The sequence below is a fragment of the Passer domesticus genome, chromosome 1 (genome assembly GCF_036417665.1).
Source record: "Passer domesticus isolate bPasDom1 chromosome 1, bPasDom1.hap1, whole genome shotgun sequence".
Taxonomy (NCBI): Eukaryota; Metazoa; Chordata; class Aves; order Passeriformes; family Passeridae; genus Passer; species Passer domesticus.
Genome location: NC_087474.1, coordinates 150,300,377 through 150,319,521, shown reverse-complemented (window position 1 = coordinate 150,319,521; position 19,145 = coordinate 150,300,377). Strand labels below are relative to the sequence as shown.

At 41.2% G+C, this 19,145-nt stretch overlaps 1 protein-coding gene and 1 long non-coding RNA gene across 4 annotated transcripts in view; one reads left to right on the top strand and one right to left on the bottom strand.

The window, feature by feature from the left end:
- The window catches only part of LOC135284709 (uncharacterized), a 30,449-nt gene extending 15,616 nt beyond the window's left edge, over nucleotides 1-14,833 (bottom strand). Inside the window, exons 1-6 of one of the 2 annotated variants that reach the window (XR_010349916.1) lie at nucleotides 14,620-14,833; nucleotides 13,257-13,377; nucleotides 10,978-11,039; nucleotides 9,924-9,984; nucleotides 5,093-5,240; nucleotides 2,451-2,641 (exon numbers count right to left, since the gene is read on the bottom strand). This is a non-coding gene — a long non-coding RNA (uncharacterized LOC135284709). Of the gene's footprint in view, nucleotides 1-2,450; nucleotides 2,642-5,092; nucleotides 7,563-9,923; nucleotides 9,985-10,977; nucleotides 11,040-13,256; nucleotides 13,378-14,619 lie in introns of those variants that run through there. The other variant, XR_010349915.1, reaches the window with a different exon arrangement.
- A 183-nt stretch (nucleotides 14,834-15,016) lies between these two features.
- The window catches only part of TMEM65 (transmembrane protein 65), a 29,999-nt gene continuing 25,870 nt past the window's right edge, over nucleotides 15,017-19,145 (top strand). Inside the window, exons 1-2 of one of the 2 annotated variants that reach the window (XM_064396345.1) lie at nucleotides 15,017-15,535; nucleotides 18,248-18,487. In XM_064396345.1, the coding sequence (XP_064252415.1) occupies nucleotides 15,217-15,535; nucleotides 18,248-18,487 (559 nt within the window). In that variant the 5' untranslated portion in view covers nucleotides 15,017-15,216. The remainder of the gene's footprint in view (nucleotides 15,536-18,247; nucleotides 18,488-19,145) is intronic. The other variant, XM_064396353.1, reaches the window with a different exon arrangement.

Here is a 19,145-nt window from a genome sequence, read left to right as displayed (position 1 = left end):
CACCAAGGCTGAACACAGCAGGATAATCACCTCTTTTTCCTGGCTGGTGGTGCTGTGTTTGTGACAGGATGGATGGGGATTGCCCTCTTGGCAGCCAGGGCACACTGCTGGCTCCTTTTGAGCTGCTGCTGAACAGCATCCCTGGATCCTTTTCTTCAGAGCTGATCTTCCAGTCTACACTTGTGCCTGGTGTTATTCCACCCTAGGTGCAGAATCTTGCAATTGGAGTTTTTTATTTCAATCCCACTGCAATTATAGTATATTATATGATATCAATATATTTTTGCTGGACAAGATAATCAAGTATCTGGCTGGTATAGACTAATTTGGTATGATAATTCTCTTGGGATCTAGAAGAAATTTTTTAAATTAATGTAAGTGATTTTTCATTGAAATTACTTTTATTTTTACAGATTTATCAAGCAAACTTTCAAGTTCTCTATTTTGAATGATTGCATAAAGGTTTGGGTGTTTAATGGTCTTTAATTTGAAATTAAAGAGGAATACAGAGACAGGCTACTTTGGAAACAAAATCTGACAAACAGTTTTGAGCTTGTGCTTCTTTAGCTGTATTGAAATGCCAGGATCAGCATGTAGAAACATTTCCTCCTTGTAAAATAATACAGATTTCTCCCTCATTTGTTGAGGATATCATCTTCTGAGCTTCATGGTCTACAAATAACATCACATGACTACAGAATAATAGCCCTGTGGAAAATTGCTTAAGAGTTAAAAACACATGTTCTTTGTCCCAAAACCTCCCTCATTATTGTCACAGGCAAAACATATGACAGATAAAAAAAAGATTTTTAAAGTAAATGGGGAAAAGAATGGGGGATTTTCCAAACTTTCATCAAAAGCCCTGGCTGTGCATGTCACTGTTAGGCATGCTGCACCCTGTTTGTTTGTGTTTGTGAACACATATTTTCTTTGGATAGGGCTGACATTTTTTAAGATCATGATTTTTCTGTGCTGAAAAATGGAGAAGGTGTTCCTCCTTTGCCTGTATCTGTCTCGCATGAGATTAATTTTGTGTACTACACAATGGAAACCATAAGGACTCGAAAAATGAATGAAATCACTAAAACACATTCTTCTCTGTCACGCTTTCCCCTGCTCGGCTCTGCATGAGAGCTGCCCTTTATCGCCTCCAGAAGGAGCTGTGCTGTAACCTGCCATGCTTTTGAGGAAAACCCCACCGAGCTGTGGTTGGGTGGCTGCCTGAAGATGGGCTTTAGAACTAAATTTGCTACAGGATTCTGAGTAACCAGGTGAGAGGGGTGATTTCAGCAAAGAGGTAGAGATCACATTGCTAACGAGACCACTCTCAGCACGCACAGAGAATGTCTGCGTGACCAGAACAATCTGACCCTCTTTAAGGGGGGTAAAAAAGACCATGTGAGTTGATCATTGTCTTAGGAAGTAGTTTACTTTTATATATAAAATATATAATTTATATTATAAATAAAAGAAGATATGCATAGTGTAATAATATTCATTACTAACCTACATAATTTATATTGATACATGGTTTCAAGCACACTTAAATAATGGAAATATTTTTAAATCTACCTGAAACAAGATACTGTATGTTTGAGCTTAACATCTTTATTTGCTGTTACAGAGAGATGATGGTCTCTAGTCAACTCTGTATAGGATTACAGCAAAGCTGAGGCTTCAGGATAGATATAATTGCTACTATTAACTTTTAAAAACCTATTGCACAGTGGGGAGTTGCTTTGTCAATTTTAAACTCAGTTGGGGCTATTGGATGGACAAAGCTTTAGTGCCTTGGACTCCTTTTACTGATTTTTTAACAGCCATTTTTAGAAGGCTTTAAAGCCAACTCAGACTGCTTGGCACATGACCTACAGTGGGACTTCAATGGCTTTGAAGGCAGGATTAACTTGTCCCAGTGTGGGCTGCGTGCCTGTGTGTCAGACCACACAACAGGGGAAGCGTGCATCACAGATCACGGTGCAAATCTGCAGCTGCGGCTTCTGCAGGGGCGGGACGGCCTCGGGCACTGCTGGGCACAGCCCCCAGCGCACAGAGCAGCTCACCTGCCCCTTGCAGCAGCTGTGGATGGCAAAGGGCTCCAGGATGCCGCTGGCAAACAGCCACAGCACCCAGCAGGCAGAGCAGGAGCCAGCAATGGGGCTGCACAGCGAGCTCCTGACTCGGGGCTGCCACAGCACAGCACGATGAGAGGGAATCGAACGAGGCAAGCCTCACATGCAGAGGGTGCAGCTGGGCAGGTCTTAAATCACTGATCCACTGTGATGTGTTTTCACTGCTTGTAAAATAAAATATATAAAAAAGTATAAAATAAAGTATAAAAATAAAGTACCTTCTTCCAGAGAGAATGAATCCACTGGTGTCTATCTGCCTCTTCAGAAGTATAAAGTGCTATACAAACATGTTGCCAGAATGGCAGGAGGAGAATTTACCTGTGTGAGTCCTTGATTGCTGTGTATCCTTGTCACTACCATTTCCTAATGGCTGGGCATCAAGGTTATTGATAGGATGGTCAGTGCCAGACTCCTTTGGCACAAAGCTCTCCAAGTCAGGGCCCTCTTTTCTTATTTCCTCACAATATTTGCAGCAGCTGCAGCAAGGAGACCTCTGTGGAGACTTTGAACTAGTAAAGCAAACAGAAAAACACGGCTTGTAATTTAATCCACACAGATGATTATGTATTAAATATTCGTGAATATGTGTATGTTCTGCCATATTTCAGCCTACAGAATTTTATCTATTTGGCATTAATTCTATACTTCTGCGTAATTGGATCCTTACAGAACATCTTTCTACATACTGAGCCAAGTTTTTCCTTTTTCATTTTATGATTATAAAGGAATCCTACACAGGCTGTAATTTTTTTTAAGTCTTCTATTAAGCAATTCCCTTCCTGATTATTTGCTGAGAACATGATATAAAAAGAGAAGTTTCAGTCAGATCTTCCAAAACAAGACAGAACACGCCCAGAGGTAAAGTGCATGCTCAAGTAGAATTTGAAACAAATTCTGTAACATACTTCAGGCATAATTTCATATTTTATATAAGAAATACAAATTTCTACATAATCTTGGCTGCTTGTGCTTCAGTTGCACAGAGCTCTTGTAAGAGTTCATGGAGATATCCTTAGCTCTGCTGTAGATATGTATTTTAGATTAAACATACCCAGAAATCCATTAACATGGAAAATTTCATTATATTGACAGTTTGGAAGTCTGGCACAGTTCTTTAGAAACACTCCTCAAAATATTAATTTATTAATTTGACTACAAAGAATATTTATAAATAGAGCTGTAAAGTCAAAATTGGCACATGGCACCAATCTACTCTCTAAGTGCCTCTGACCTTCAAATTAGAGTACACATAGCCCTAAATTTTCAGTGTCTCTGTTGCTGTCTGATCTTATATGTGGTGATGATTCCCCTAATGTCATTTAATTTGATGAGGTAAGCAAACCTAAAAGCTATGTGCAAGCAGTTTCAATCACCCTTCCATAGAGTAAAACTCTGATCTGGGCAATCATTAATAGTTTTAATGATGCTCATGATAACAATGAGCTTTTGAAAGCTCAAGTCTAAAGTTCACATAATAGCTCCTTTTTTGTTGTTGTTTCTTCATGTAAATTTCTTGTCATTGTGGCTACAATCAAAACCTTTAGAACATTGACAGAATGTACTTTAAAAGCCCCAAACTCCTCAAGAATTATAAAAGTGGGAGCATAACCTAAATGGTATTTTGTAAAGATGAAGCAGTACAACTTTTTAAGGAAACTTCTGATTTAGGTGCAGTCTGTAGTCTCACTTTAAAGTGACCAGTGTCTTCTATTTAGTGAATGTAAGCAAGACCTATAGGTAAGTGGAAAATGAGACAGAACTGGAATAAAAAAACACAGAATGATTTTGATGCTAATTCTCTGCAGCAATTCCCAGCTTATAGATGTGTTAAAACATTGTTTTTCTTGAATTCTATCTCCAAAATCAAGTATCTGTGTTTATAGATTTCTCTGGCCAGCCACACTTTGGTGATGAAAATACACAACCACGGAAGCAACAACTTCAACTTTTTGTGCTGTGAAAAACCAAAGGAAATTTTCATTGTTGGGAAAGTAACATTCTTCTGTTCTGAAACTCTTCACATGCATTTTGTGGTGTCTGACATACACTGTCAATTTAACAAAAAATGACCTTTTCTATTACTAGATCTCAGATTGCATATTCTAAAAAAAATCACCTCATATCTTGGTTTTCTGGGTTATGTGCAGTGTTAAACTGCAGAGTTTCAAATCACAAATTCATTGTTTCTGTGCCTTGGGAAGTATTTACTTAAAAGTGAGTTCAGTAAGCTCATAAAACTGCAAAGAGGAAGAGGTAATATACACAAAGAACACAAGTGAAGACACAGTGCATTTTGTCATACATTTTGAAGAGTTTGTTCTTTCTTCACATATAATCACACAATTATCTCGCATTGGGAGGGACAGAAATGAGGAAAAATTGTGTTGCAGTGACTGGTATAACCACTGCTATGTAACTGATCATTTACTTGTAGCAATGCCAAGAGCAAAACTTCTGCCCATGATTCCAGTTGTACTTTTAAGTACAGCAATCTCCAGTTTGGAGGCTTCTCTGGAGGACACCATATCCCCAGTACATCTGCAGATGAACATTTGCCTCCAGTCCTTAACACTGTGTCTAATTACCACCTATATTTGTCAAACACAATGTGCTTTGGAGCCCTCCACAGCAATAATTTTGTAAACGACTTAAAAATCACATTTGTGAGTGGCAATACAACAGCAAATAGCAATGTTTGATATCAGTAAATTGCTCCTCTGGTGCATCATGACTACAAACTTCTAGAAAAGTAGTTGCTTCTCCTTCAGTTGCAATTCATGTGCAAAGACTATTTTTTTCCTTTTCTCTCCAAAATACACAGTTTTGAGAAAATACCAGTTGTTGTTCAGATAATAATTTGTACTGACAAGAGCAGTTTATATTCCAGAATAATTTGAGAGTAGAGGGTATAAAAGAATGGGATAAATATGGATGAAGTTATTCTGGTCTGTGGGATTTACCTTCTGACACATCTCATAGAAGATGCAGGTTCCCTTGTTCTGCACAAATCAGCCAACCAGCTGAGAGTCCATGCATTGAGCTCATGTCCTCTTGTCCTTTGGGTTTATTTCCTGAAGAGCAAGCACTCTGCTGAGCAGGTTAAAAATCCTACCCAGGGTTTGCAGTAGAAAAAGCAGAGTTAATAAAAGTAAAGTAGCATCTGGGGACACATAGTATCTGTGCTTTAAAGGTGTTTTTGAGTAAGCCCACCTACTAAAGCTTATGCATCTGGAAGTTAAGCACAGTCACTCCCAGTTAAGTCATAGTCACTCCCAGTTCCCTTTGCAGTCTGTGCAGACACCCAGGCACCAGTAGAGGGTGGTTAAGCTCCTCACTGGACAAGCCTCTAAGCTAAATCAAGTGAATTGTCTTCCACAGGTGTCTGCATCCCTCCCCACCAATACTGGGAGGCCAGACACCTCTGCACCCACACCTGCACTCAGATGCTACCATGGATATCTGCAAAGCTAGGTGTGCAAATATGAGCTGGTTGCTCTACTCTCTCTTTATAGTCCATGGAAACCTGAAGTTCAGGCAGTAAAGCCCAGAAGGAAAACTGCAGATGAGCCAGACTAAGGAGACTGATAGAAAATATACAAGCGTGACTCAGGGTCAAAACTGTAAAAATTTGTGTTGCTGCTCCAGATCACGTAGGCTGCAGGGAGTAAGAGGTGAGGCAGCACAGAGCTGAAATGCAAGAGACTGATGCCTGGCAGAGATCACTGAGGTGAGGCAGTACTGAAGCCGAGTAATAAAATAAAATCAATAGCTTCTTGGATTACACAGTTGTAAAGAAACCAGGCAGGACAGACTCTGTCCTTCCTATGAGCAAGCAGTCCTTAGATATTGAAGAGCATTGTTGGGGGAAAAGTTTTTTAAACATAAGATCTTTACTTCTTGTAGTTGTGCAGACATATAAATGACTGGAATAAGGCAAATAAACAAATAAAAATAGAAATAAAAACTTGCAGTTCATTTTGCTGTTAAAACTAGACTATAAACTAAAACTAGACTATAAACTGACTGGTTATGGAACATTACACTGAGTGATAGAAGTGTCATAGCTCCACTGAGCCTCTTTGCCTCCAGGCACCTAAAAGTTTGGTGTTGCACTTAAAATCCTCTGTTTGTTTATCAAATACAAATATCTACAGAATACACAAATCCCCACAAAGGCAATTTATTCCCTTCCCATCTGTTATTTCTTTCAGAAGAAAAATCATCTTCAAAAGAATTCCTGTATAGCAGGAATATATCCCTAAGGAAGACAGGTCAATAAATCAATAAATATATTTTCAGTTGTTGTAGAGCTTTTCAAGACTAAATGCAAATTCTATACATTTATTCATCCCCTATATGTAAAGACCATAATTCTAGGACAGAGAGCAAAAGAGAAAAACAAGAGTACAATAGTGGCCTACTGTGTTGGTAATGAATGGATGCAAGACTGATCTGTCCTTTGTTTTATTTAAAAAGATCAGAGCAAATAACAATTCAGCCACTCTTAACAGTGGTACTGCTCTGTCTGAGAGAACATGGGTCAAAGTGTTTCAGCACTACATTCCTCCATGGGTTACAAAGGCACTGGAAAATTCAAGTTAAATATAAGCAGCTTAAAAGCAAGGTAAATCCCTGGATTTCACAAGTGAGGTTCAGTGGCAGCAAGCATTCTCCTTTATGAAGAGGACTGTTTGCTTGTTTGGAAGATGTTAGAGTAGATACCACTCTAACATCTTCCAAACAAATGGCTAAGGGTGTGAGAGAATCCAGAAACATTGGTTCTGACGTTGTTCATGTTGTCCCTCTAGTTCACAAATCAACCTCTGACTGATTGCTACCTGACCTTTGCACAAATGCAAGAAATCCATGGCAGGTAGGTATGGAATAACCTGCTTTCCATAGAAAGTGGCTCATAACTAGAATTTGGCTTCACTACTGACTCGTAATGTTCATTCTCTTTTCCAACCTTTTCACATTTAATTTTGATAACCATTCTGCTAAACGCCTCATCTTGTTCTGACTCTTTAGCTTCAGAGCAATTTCTTAAGGGCTTTTACAAGGACAAATTTCATACCCTGCATCTTGTTTTATAAAAATTCTCTCAGCAACAGCCCAGAAAACAAGGGGCGAGGACATCAAGAGAACACAGGGAATGGAGCCAAGACATAGGGCCCAGAACCTCATATTTTGTTGCAATGAATATTGACAGTTTTCTGCCCCTGCCTGTAAGATTGGGAGAATTCCTGCTGTCAGCTGCTTGTCCAGGTCTCCTGGATAAGGCTGTGTATGCAAAATTTGGGAAGGGAACCAGGTTTTTTCTTTAGTATGCTTTAAAATATACTAAAATTTATTGCAATTATCATCTAAATTACTAAAACATCATACATACTAACTATCACAGAATGCATGCTAAAATTATAACATGTGCAATAGTCATTCCTTACCTGCAACAGCTGGGTATCAGCTTCACTGGGTCATTTGGAATTTAGTGCCAAGGCAAGGCTTCTTTCCATGTTCTACTGCTCTGTTCACCCTCCTGGTACAGCAAGCACTCCCAGGGGCTGCCAGCAGTGAACTCTCAGTGACAGTGAAGCAGAACATCAGGCTGTGCCTTGTACCCGCCAGCTGCCCCTGACAATTCAGATTGTTTCTAGTCTGACACAAAATGCTGCTGTTCAGGAAGGAGCTCAGGGTGTTGTACTGCCCAAGACACTGCAAAGCAGTGGCTTCTGGTCATTACTGATCTATTTCACATTTGCATCTGGTTTTCTGGAGTGAAGAAGATTCTTTTTATAAATAAATTCTTTTGCTCCTCTCATATCCAATTTGATACTAGGTTGGATACAATACTAGGAACAGTTGGCTGGAGTAACTCATCATTATTTACCTGCACAGGAGTCAGTCATGCAGGCATAACATGCATACTCCAATTCTTTGCTGTGAGTGGCCAGTTACTGAAAAAGTTCTCTACCTTGTAACTCTTATCCTTGGGAAGTTATTTGCTTTTTGCTAAAGGATATGGGAATCAAGACTTTCAAAATTTTGATATTTATCAATCCATATAGAAATAAAGTGGTTAATTAAAAACAAAACCACCAAGACATAAAACATGTTAAAAACGCCATTTGATTTAATGGTGGATTTAGCATCTCACAGTCACTTGCATATTTGGAGATTGTTATACCTCTGTAGTTATTATGAACTGCCTATAGCTTTTTCTTCCCCTTTCTGAGTGAAATATTAGTGCAAACTATCATCATGATCTTACACACCACCTGTTTCTGCTCATTTTCTCATCTTTTCTGTCATCATACATCTCCTTATTTTACATAGATTTATATGTCCTCTACAAACAATTAAATAAATCATGTAGGCAATAGAACTTTTGATGACCTCAATGAAACAGTGGAAGTTGTCTGAAATTTAAACAGACAGTAATTTAATATTCATTGCCACTCTCAGAATGAATTAATCCAACAGTTATATCTGCACAGCAGCTATTCAACAGGAAACATCTAAATGTGGATTCTAATACATTCTGAGTATTAGTAATTTTTTTTTTTTTTTATTTGAGGGGATATGCACATGTGACCTTCAGGAAAGAGTTAATTTACTGGTTTAGATGACCATCAAGCTTCCAGACAGTGAAGATACAAATAATTTTACAGTAAGACATTGTTTTTTTTGGCACCTCACACCTGTTTATTTCCTTCTTTAAAACTATCTAGGTGATAGAATCAGTTAATTAATTGGCATCCAAAATTGTATTCTTAGAACTCATATGATTTTTTTAAATTGAATTTTCATAAAAGAGTTTAGGCTATAAAATTTTACAATTATTCACAGGGGCCATCACATTATCATGATGTATAATCATATTTGCTTTTGTATAACAAGGCAGCTTCAAACAGAAACTTAATTACCAAGAAATTAGGGAATGGAGATTGAAAATTGCACTGAAGATTTCAACACAAGTTGTCATGGTTACTTCTGGAAAAAGAGGGGACCAGCAAGTAGCAACTGGACTGGGGAAAGCCTCTAAAAAGCAGCCATGGGCCCTTCTAAGGTAACAGATCAGGCACACCAGGCTGAGTATGTTAACAGGGTAGTGTGGGTGGAAGACTTCTAGAGTAGAAAGTGAGAGAGCCAAAGAAAGTAAGAGGCTGATGTAAATGAAGAGCAAGGAAAACAGAGAAATCTGTGATGTCAAACTGCCTGAAAACCTCAGGGGGGATGTAACAAAGCTTTTGTTCATGACCTCTTTCATTGAATGTGTAAATAGGCTGAACAACAGCTTGGGCTGCCCATTTGGTGGTATTTAATTCTCATCTCCTATGACTAATTAGCTTTGCTCATTAGAAGTAAACAAGATCAAGGGGCAATGTGGATAATGGTGACGGTGATGTTCTATAAAGCATGAGGGAGCAGCAGCCTCAGACACAGCAAAACATTTTCAAGATGGGGTCACTATAGGTCATCTCATCCATTTCACCCCACAAAGTGGTGGATGGCTCCAAGGCCCTAACCCAGCTTGTTGTAAGGTTTGAGACCTTTACCTTTCTTTCATGTTTCAAAGGAGGGCAATGGTATAATGTCCTTGGTGTGACACACCACCCCACACCTTGGCAGCCAGACGCAGGTGCTGGGCAAAGGTGCTCCATGGCACCCACGTGTCCAGCTGGCTCCAGAGCTGGGCAGGAGCCGCTCGCTCCTCACTGTGGGGTGGCTCCTCATCAGCCACCCCACACCCTGCTCAGCATTCTTATAGACCCAAAAGCCAATCTTACACACCTGGAAGTATGTCTAAGTGCCCCCTGATGACAGTCACAGCTTTACACTGATGTTGGAGACCCTGGAGAAATTACCAGAGAAAATTTTGTACCACCCAGTCCTTTTTTGGGAGATAAAACAGAAAACAGCTAAGTTGGCTCAATAAATATAAGCTATATATGCTGCTTTCCTCTGACATTCCTGACCCTCTTTTGGAAGATTTCTCTTCTTTCATACATTCCCCAAAACATTTTAATGCAGTTAACTAACTGAAACAGTTCAGTGCTCTCACCTTAACTAATTTACAAGCATTATTTTTTTTTTAAATCTCAAAGGATGTCCTGATCTTTATCTTTTCCAAGTAGAACACAAATACTGGAGAACAAAGAGCAAAATTTTCCATTATGTTTAGTGTGAAAAGTTCCAGGACTCATTGAAGAAATGTTGTGAACCATATATTATCATTGTGAGAAGAATTACAGTAAACACCTATATTTGGCTCTTCAAACTCAAAAGAAGAACTAAGAGATTGTCTAAGGAGAATTAAGAGCTTGACTAAGATAAGACTTCACTTAATTGTTATATGAAGCAGATCCCATCCTGTAGAAAATTACCCTTTAGAAAGTCATTCCAGTTATTATTTTAACTGCTTAAATAGAACTCCAATTCTGACTAGTGCTGGCTTCAAGATTTGCCATACATCAATAAACATGGGTGGCTGTGACTGTACTGTATAATTTTATTGTGTGCTGAAAATGCTGTTTTATAAAGCAAGTGTCTTAGAGACTATGTTTAAACTCACAAACTTTCAATTAATAAAGTGAATAAATTGATCTTTGAAGTCTCTTATCAACCAACATTTTTCCAAACCTCTACTAATTTTCCCAATATTTTTTTTAACTATGTGCAATTTATCCTAGAATGAGGACACTGTAGCTGAATACAATATTCTGAAAGCATTTACCCTGAAAGACAGACGAGACAGAACTTCACATCTTGTATTTGATAACCTCGTGATTATAGTTCAAAAAAACTCACTATCCCTTTCAGGAACAGTGTTCCAGATGGGGCTTACTTCAGTGATTGTCTACCACGATCTTCAGGTTTGTTCAAACTTCACATTGTGCCTTCTCCTTCCTGAAAGTTAAAAGCATGGAACAATTTACACAAGAAAGACAAGGAGCAGAATAGATCTTGACACTGTGTAAGCACTGTTCAGCAGTAACTAAAACATCCCTGAGTTATCAACAGTTTTCAGCACAAATCCCAAACACAGCCCCATACCAGTTACTGTGAAGAACTTTAACTCTGTCCCTGACAAAGCCAGTGGAGTCTAAGCCAAAAATTGTCTTCAAATCATTTCTATGCATGTGATTGTACAAAGCATGTGATGGTACAAATGTACGTGATTGTACAAAGCATGTGATGGTACAAATGCATGTGATTGTACAAAGCTCTACAAGGAGGGAAGTGGTGAGGGTGAGAAAGATCCTTTGGCTGCACTGGATCTCCTTTAAGTTCTTAAGCTCGGAGAGCAACTTTTTACACAGGCAGATCATGACAGGAAAAGGGGCAATGGTTTTAAACTCTTAAAAGAGGAAATATTTAGATTTGACGTCAGGAAGGAGCGCTTTACTCAGAGGGTAGTGGGGCACTGGAACAAGTTGCCCAGAGAAATTATGGATGCCCCATCCCTGGAAGTGTTCAGTGCTAGGCTGGAAGGGGCCTTGAGCAGCCTGGTCTAGTGAATGACATCCCTGCCCATGACATGGGAGTTGGAATGAGATGTCTTTCAGGTCATTTAACCCAAGATATTCTGTGATTCTATGATTATTATTCTAAGACTACAGCAAATTCTTCTTTTATTGCTAAATTATAAGATCTTACTCATTTTTTTGCACTATTACAATAAATAATGGTAATTTAACCTCCTAAACTTGTCTTACATTAATATTTTAGACTGTTGATGTAATTTTTAATTTTAGAAAATGGTCAATATATTTCAGGGCTCCTTTTTTGAGTGAGCATTTCTGTTTCACACTATGGATTTCTCCATCTGCCAGCACACAAGGGACTATAGGGTCATCCCCTAGCTGGGCTAGCAGGATCAGAGAAGCCACTTGTTTTTCAGAAATGTGAGGCAAAATAAAAGTAACTTGTGCTCTCTGGGGCTATTTATCTGCAAGTTACCTAGAAATTTGGACCTGCATAGGTCAAAATACACTACTTTATATAAAAATATAGTACTTAACTAGTAAAATACAAACTGTGTGTAGTTGCAATTTATGTTATGGATTATCATCCTTTAAATCTTGATATCACCTTAGCTAACAATATTCACCTTCACACTGGGCAGAGAAGTCATCCTTAATAGAAAGATCCTTCATTAATATTCTATTATTCTACCACATAAAAATACAATTATTAAATGTACACACATTATTTATATAGGATGTGGGCTGCAAAGTATTTCCTGCCAATATCCACAAAAAGACTTGTGTCTCAGCTCTGCAGTCCCTAGAAGGCCTTGCAGAATTCTCTTAAAGAGAATTGGGTGGCATTTTTCTGCTGCTTTCTCCATAAACTGTCTTCCAGTTTTTAAGGTTGAACTTATCTAACTTTCTGTGTAATATTTTTAACAATTTCCTTCCAGTTTTGTCAGTTGGTGTATAAGCCATCTCTATTAATTTGGTCACTCATAATATAAATCATATTAGGAGAAAATTAGGCTGTCAGCAAAACCCCTAAGAAAATACAGGGAAACTTCTGCATTTTTCAGAATATTTTGAGAAATATGGATTCCAGCAGGTTTTCAAGCTCTGCTGGAGTGGCAGGGACTAATGAAAGTTACTGTACACCTCCAACTGAACAGAGTTAAGTAGACAGTCTGATTAATTAAACTGTCAGTTCAGCCAATGGTTTCAATTTCCCTTTCTCACAAAATAAAAGCTCCAACAAAAAATGATGGAAAAAACCTATTCGATTATTTAGGTAATTCCCCGTTCTTGCAGAACAGTCCCTCCAATGCCATTTTTATTCCAATTTGTTCAATGCAGTTTAAAGGCTTGGAAAGATGTAAACCACAGCTGATAATGGCCACAGAAGAATTTACTGTCTGCTAAACCCTGATCTCAATCCTGACACACAAGTAATTACTTTTATTTTCATAACAGCATTGTATATTGTCTACTTAAATAATGTCCTTGCACCTCTTTATAGAGTGAATATTCCTATACAGCAAATACCTAAAGGCTATGCTAGAAACTTCCTGCTCATTGTCCTCCTGTGTCAGAAAAGACCTGCAGTATTTTTAGTCTTGTCAAAACACTTGAAGAATAATCCTGATGCAATCACCTTTTGTAATATCTGAGCAGTGTGTGCAGGCTGCAGTGGTGGGAAAGGGATTAAAGTCTCTTTTCTTGCCAGAGGCCAGTGCTCCTGATTTGCTCTGTCTCTGTAGTGTGGTGCAATCCACCTGTGTGAATGTAAAATAATTTATAACACAATCAGAAATACATCAAATTGAAGTATCAGAGGCTTGGCCTCTAGAAAGTTTGGTTTTTTCCTTATTTTTTGTGTGACATTTTTTTCAGGTGTTTGTTCCATTGCATGTCCTGCCTTTCCATGTGGAAGCATGCATTTTTACTGCAAAAGCAATCTGGTTACCAAAATTTTAACAGCATTTTTGAGCAGAATTATGAGTATTGTTGTTACGGTTCTCTGGGATTGAAAACTATTACTGATTTCCATATTTCCCCCAAAGAGTAGCAGATGATTTTTTTTTTTCAATGAAACAATTGGGAAGATCAGTACAGTTCTGAACACCATCAAACAAAGGCTTAGTGGCTCTGGGTCAGGAGTGTACAGAGAGCCATAATTGAATAAAATCCCCCCTCTCAGAGGCAGGCTCTATTAGATGCATGGGGAAAATGCACTTAAATGAAAATAGCCTATACTCATCTATCTCTGCTATTTCACTAACAGAGAGAGAATTAAAATATTATATTCCAGGCCTTTATAACTTATTTTCTACATTTCTGCACTCACTTTCTGCTCCCTCTGTACATGTAGTATATGTAAACACCCAGAGTTTTGAATGCATAGTCTAGGTAAGGCACCTCTGTTTATCATAAGATCTTTGTCTTTATACCATATATTAACTCTGCAGCCATGGAAATGGAATGAAAATGCTGCCTTTTCATGCCAAGTTAAAACTTTCTGTTTGCCTTCCTCCAAGAAGGCAGCAGATCCCCCTGGCTGAAGAAACCACCTGGATGGACATCAACAGGTCTGCTACCTTTGGTGTTCAAGAACCAGAGATACAGCAGTAAATTCTGGGTGCCTTCGGAAGTCACCTTCGTATTAAACAAACTAGGCATAAAATACGTGAGTCCCTTGCGCTTGGGTAGGTTCTTCGCGGTCTAATTACAATATCTAGCACAATTTGAATACAGTGTTTTGACAAAAGAGTGAACAATTGTGGATTAACCCACATGGATAGTATTTGTAGCAGCAAAGCCAAGAGAGGTTTAAAAAACCTCTGATTTTAAAGCTACCTCTGTTTCCTCAAGATACAAATTCTGTCCTTAATGTGTTTGGTTAGTTTTGTATTTTTGGTAGTTTTTTTTTTTTTTAAATAACAGTTCTGGGTGTGTCGGGTAGAATACCTGCCAATTAATTTAAAAGAATACAACCGCTATATGCAAGCGAAGCGTACTTAACCTAAAACTGGATGATGCAACATCACAATACTTTAAGGCGAGGGCCTGGAAGACGGGACAGACAAGCGAAACCTCATTTCTGTTGCCCTGCTAAGCTGCTGGAGCCTGGCGCTGTGAGCTCCGGGGCACTCCAGCAGCGGGTGCAAGGGAAGGCTCTGGGAAGGAGCGCTGCCGGGGCCGGCGCCCGGAGCCCGCCGGGCGCTGCCGCCCCGCTCCCCTCAGCGCTGCCGGGGCCGGCGCCCGGAGCCCGCCGGGCGCTGCCGCCCCGCTCCCCTCAGCGCTGCCGGGGCCGGCGCCCGGAGCCCGCCGGGCGCTGCCGCCCCGCTCCCCTCAGCGCGGCCGGGCGGGCGCCTGCGCGGGGCCGCCCCTCGGGCCCCTCCGCCCCGCCCTGCGGCCGAGGCTCCCCGAGCGGAGCGGAGCGGAGCCGGGCCGGGGCGGGGCGGCGCTGCCGCCGCTGCTGGCGGGAGCTCGGCGGGGCGGTGCCTGGCGCGGACCGCCCGGCCCCACCGGCGGAGCAGCCGCGGGAGCGCGGCCCGGGCGACTCGGCCGCGGGCGGTTCTGGCGGCCCGAGCGCCGCGCCCTTCCCCGGCTCCATGTCGGCGTGGCTCGGCCGGGCGGCGCTGCTGCTGGGGCGGCCGGGGGGCCCCGCCGCCGTCCCCTCGTCCTGCCTGGGCTCGCTGCGGGGCCCGCGGTGCTGCTGCCGCCGCCGCCTGGGCAGCCTGCGGGGCGGCGCCGAGGGGCTGCTCCTCCCGCGGGGGTCGCGGGCGCTCGGCACCCACCCCAAGAAGGAGCCCATGGAGGCGCTGAACACAGCGCAGGGGGCCCGCGACTTCATCTATAGCCTGCACTCCACCGAGCGGAGCTGCCTGCTGCGGGAGCTGCACCGCTTCGAGTCCATCGCCATCGCCCAAGGTGAGCCGCGACCCGCCCCGAGCCCGGCTGGGGGGGGAGGGCCGGGCCGGAGCCGGGGCTGAGCCGCCGAACTTTGGGGTCCTGCCGGCCTCGCCCGAGCGGCTCCTTCGGGCGGGTAGGAAACTCCAGCAGAAGGAGGCATCGAGACGCGCTCACCCCTGTGTGTTCGCGTAATTGGGTGTAAATGAGGCACACGACCTGAAATTTAGTTTCCAGAAGCATCCGCAGCCCCTCTGGAACTTAAATCGGCCCGGTGTGCTGACTCCTCGGTGGGTCTGTCATCTCACCGGGTGTTTCAGAGAGCCACGGGTGGCCATTTTTCGGAATGGGAATAGGGAAGTGTGTCTCATAAAATCCTCCTGACACCAGGGCAGCAGTAAATTGATTTCAGACCTTTTAAGAGACGCCGGGCTGCTGCTGCTCTGGGAGCTCATTCATGAGTTACACTTCCCTGCACGGAGAGCTGCCGGCGCTGCTTCTTGGAAGTGTCGGTTCTCATTGGGGAAGGTGTGTATGTGCTGGGAAGGTTTACAGATGTGTCTCTGAATACAGGGCGATGCAATGCCAATTAAAGTAATTCACAGTGATTTTTCTCGTCTGATCCAACTGTTCTTGCCAACTTGACACTATTCCTTAAACAAATCAAAACCTGACAAAACCAAATCCTCTTAATTACAGCCTCCTTACTTCTAGTTCTGATCCTCGGCTGTAATTTACAATCCCTATTGCAGCGAAGATGATAGCGGGTACTTAAGAGATCAGTGTGCATTTGATCTAGGCCTCTTTGTGACTTTGATAGTAGCGTGCCCTTGGAAAGGGCATTTCTGTGTCTTGTGGCTCCTCTGTAGATGTCTGGAAGAAAATTTGGGTGGGCAGAGACCAGGTCTGAGGGTCAGCTGTAAAAGTGTTGCTTTTGTGAAGAGACAGAACCCTTGCAGGTATCTCTTTGGTTTTGTTTGTAGCACACTTGTATATAAACACGAGTATTTCTTCTCTAGTTTTCTAGAGTGAGAGTAGTTCGCTTAAACGCCTCATTTTGGGAGCAGCAGCGCTTCTGTTTTGCAGACGGTGAATCAGTTCTGTTTGTTTTAGAACGCAGAGTAGAATGCTTTGAACTATAAGTTTGACACTAACTTTTGAATACTAACAACTAATACTCTTCCCAGATAATCCTTCTCAGGGTCTGAAGGGTTCTTGCCATGAGGTTTTTGTGTGAGTTTCTGTCACTCATCAGTTATTGCTCAGGTTAAAGAGAATGGAGCTGTGTACCTGGAGGAGCATGTGCTGGATATCAAAATGAGATTTCAAAATTTCAGTATAGTGTCTCTACTTTTATACAGGTGTAAATCAACAGATGGTCATATTTAATATCTTGCTGCTCAGATGCTGTTAGTTATAATGTGAAAGTCTATTGTGTAAAATGCGGTGACTTTCTGATGATTCAGGATGTAGAAGCAAAGTAACAATAGCATTAGTTTGCATTTAGACATTTTACTGCATGGGAATTTATTAGTTGGTTTTAAGTTTATTCCACTAGTGTAAATTGCAGTTCACTTACGCCTGAAACTGTAATCATTAATTTTGCTGGAGAGATTGTTTCAGCAAAATCTCAGTTGTGGGCTTAGTAGTTTCATAAGTGAGAGCTGCATAAAGTGTTGTAGTGCCCTCGGACCTCATCCCTGGAGTCAGATTGTTGATCTGCCCATCTAGCTTGGTAAGACTTTTTTTGCAGATAACCTTTTCCTTTAGCCAGCTCTATTCATGGGATATTTTTTACCAGACTGCAACATGGTAACAGCTGTCAGCTTTTACCTATAAGAAATTCTGTTTCTTCATGTGTTACAAAAAAGAAAAATCATAACTGAAAAGGGCTTCTAGTAAGTCTGTTAAATAGAAATTGGAGAAAAACCCTGTCTTGAATTTATTTCCCATTGATGTTTTCTGTAGAGGATTGGTATTGAAAGAATTCAGATTTTGTGTGAAGAAGGGCAGAGAGGTGTTGGATATGTATCATTAATCTCAGTGCTGTGGAGTGCCAGAAGAAGACAAGGGGGATAGAAGGGCTACACTTGAAAGAGAGTTAGGGACTTTTCTGATCTAGGTGTTTGTATTCTGTATTTAAAATGTTTCATTATGTTTAGAAATATTTTGTATGGTTGTTCTTTCCTGCTGTTGAAATGGTGACTGTGTAGCAATGACCTGAATAGGTAGACAGGTAGTGAGTAGCAGATGAGAGGAGAGCTATTTGTGCCTTGCTTTCCAGGTACTTTCTCTGATTGACTTGTGTCACTTTTGATCTTTACAAATCATAAGTTCAGTCAAGACAAAACTGTTTTTGTGATGTTGGGTTTCTTATCAATCCTCTCATTCGTTGGCAGGATGCTGTAGCTCCCAGCAGCTGATTCTTTAGCTGAGGTCCCTGGTTGTACTTTTGTGTTGATTTCCAATGAAAGTGATCCAAACACAGCCTTCAAATTCTCTTCTTTACTGCTTGCATAAATTCCTGTGTTCTGTTTGAGTCTGAAAAATCATTCTCCTTGATCATGAAATGCCTGTGTAGTTTTACTACTCTGCTTAAGCTTGTTTTGTGCCTGTGATCTTTTCATAATTCTTTATGGAAAGGGAGGTGTTAGTCCATACCCTTCTTAACACAGTCCTTATTGGGTTAAGTTTTGACCTTCTTCCTTCACTGCCTCTTCTGTGCCCTAACAGACCCCATATCAGCTAGGGGAGGCTGTCAGCAATATGGGGAGACCTGGGCACATCAAGAACCAAATGGGGCAAGTTCCTCAGCCCATTCCCAGGCCTACCACCAGAAGGATGCAGTTCCAGCAGCTAATTGCCCTAGCAGGAAATATGACAGGACACACTATCTGTGGCCTCCGCTAATGGCAGAGGCTGCGGGGAAACCCATCCCTTGCTGCGGCTGCTACGCTGAAGGACGGCCCTCAGGTAGGTGAGCTGTAGCTGTTACCTGTAAGTTAGGTGAACCTTAAAACATCTGTTTGTACAGTGGAAACTGTAGGTGGGGAGAGGTTTGTGAGTGTGTTCTGCCTGCCATCACCTCGTCACCTGTATTACCTGCAGGTTTATGGAGCTTCCAGATACCGGGCACTAGAGGTCGGTTAAGCAGCTTAGCTTACGAATAAACACTGACTGAAATTCTGCTGTTTGTTGTAGGGCTTCAGAAGACAGAACTCTGTCTGTGAGAATGTGATGGCTGAGAGCTGAAAGCCTGAGTTTAAATTCATAGATGTGTTTTGCATAGTAGAAGCTGGGGGGAAGACTGTGAAACTGAGTCTTGATAGAATAGTTCTCAGAAAATATTTTGAAAAGTGTCCTGATTTAGACTATAATCTGTATCTTACTATCTTAAAATTTAGTCAAAACATCACTGAGCTGTTCTTTCTGAAGACAGCTGCAAATCCTTTCTCATCTGGATTTAGTTTTTCTTCTGCATTGAAACCTTTAAGTGGTTTTTTTTTTGGTTTTTTTTTTTTTTTTGTTTTTTTTTTCCTTTCTGTTTTGAACCTTGGGAAGATGAATAAAGTGTCCCATTTTCCCAGGAAGAGCTTTGAAACAAAGTTTTAAAATTTTAGCTTGTGTTCCT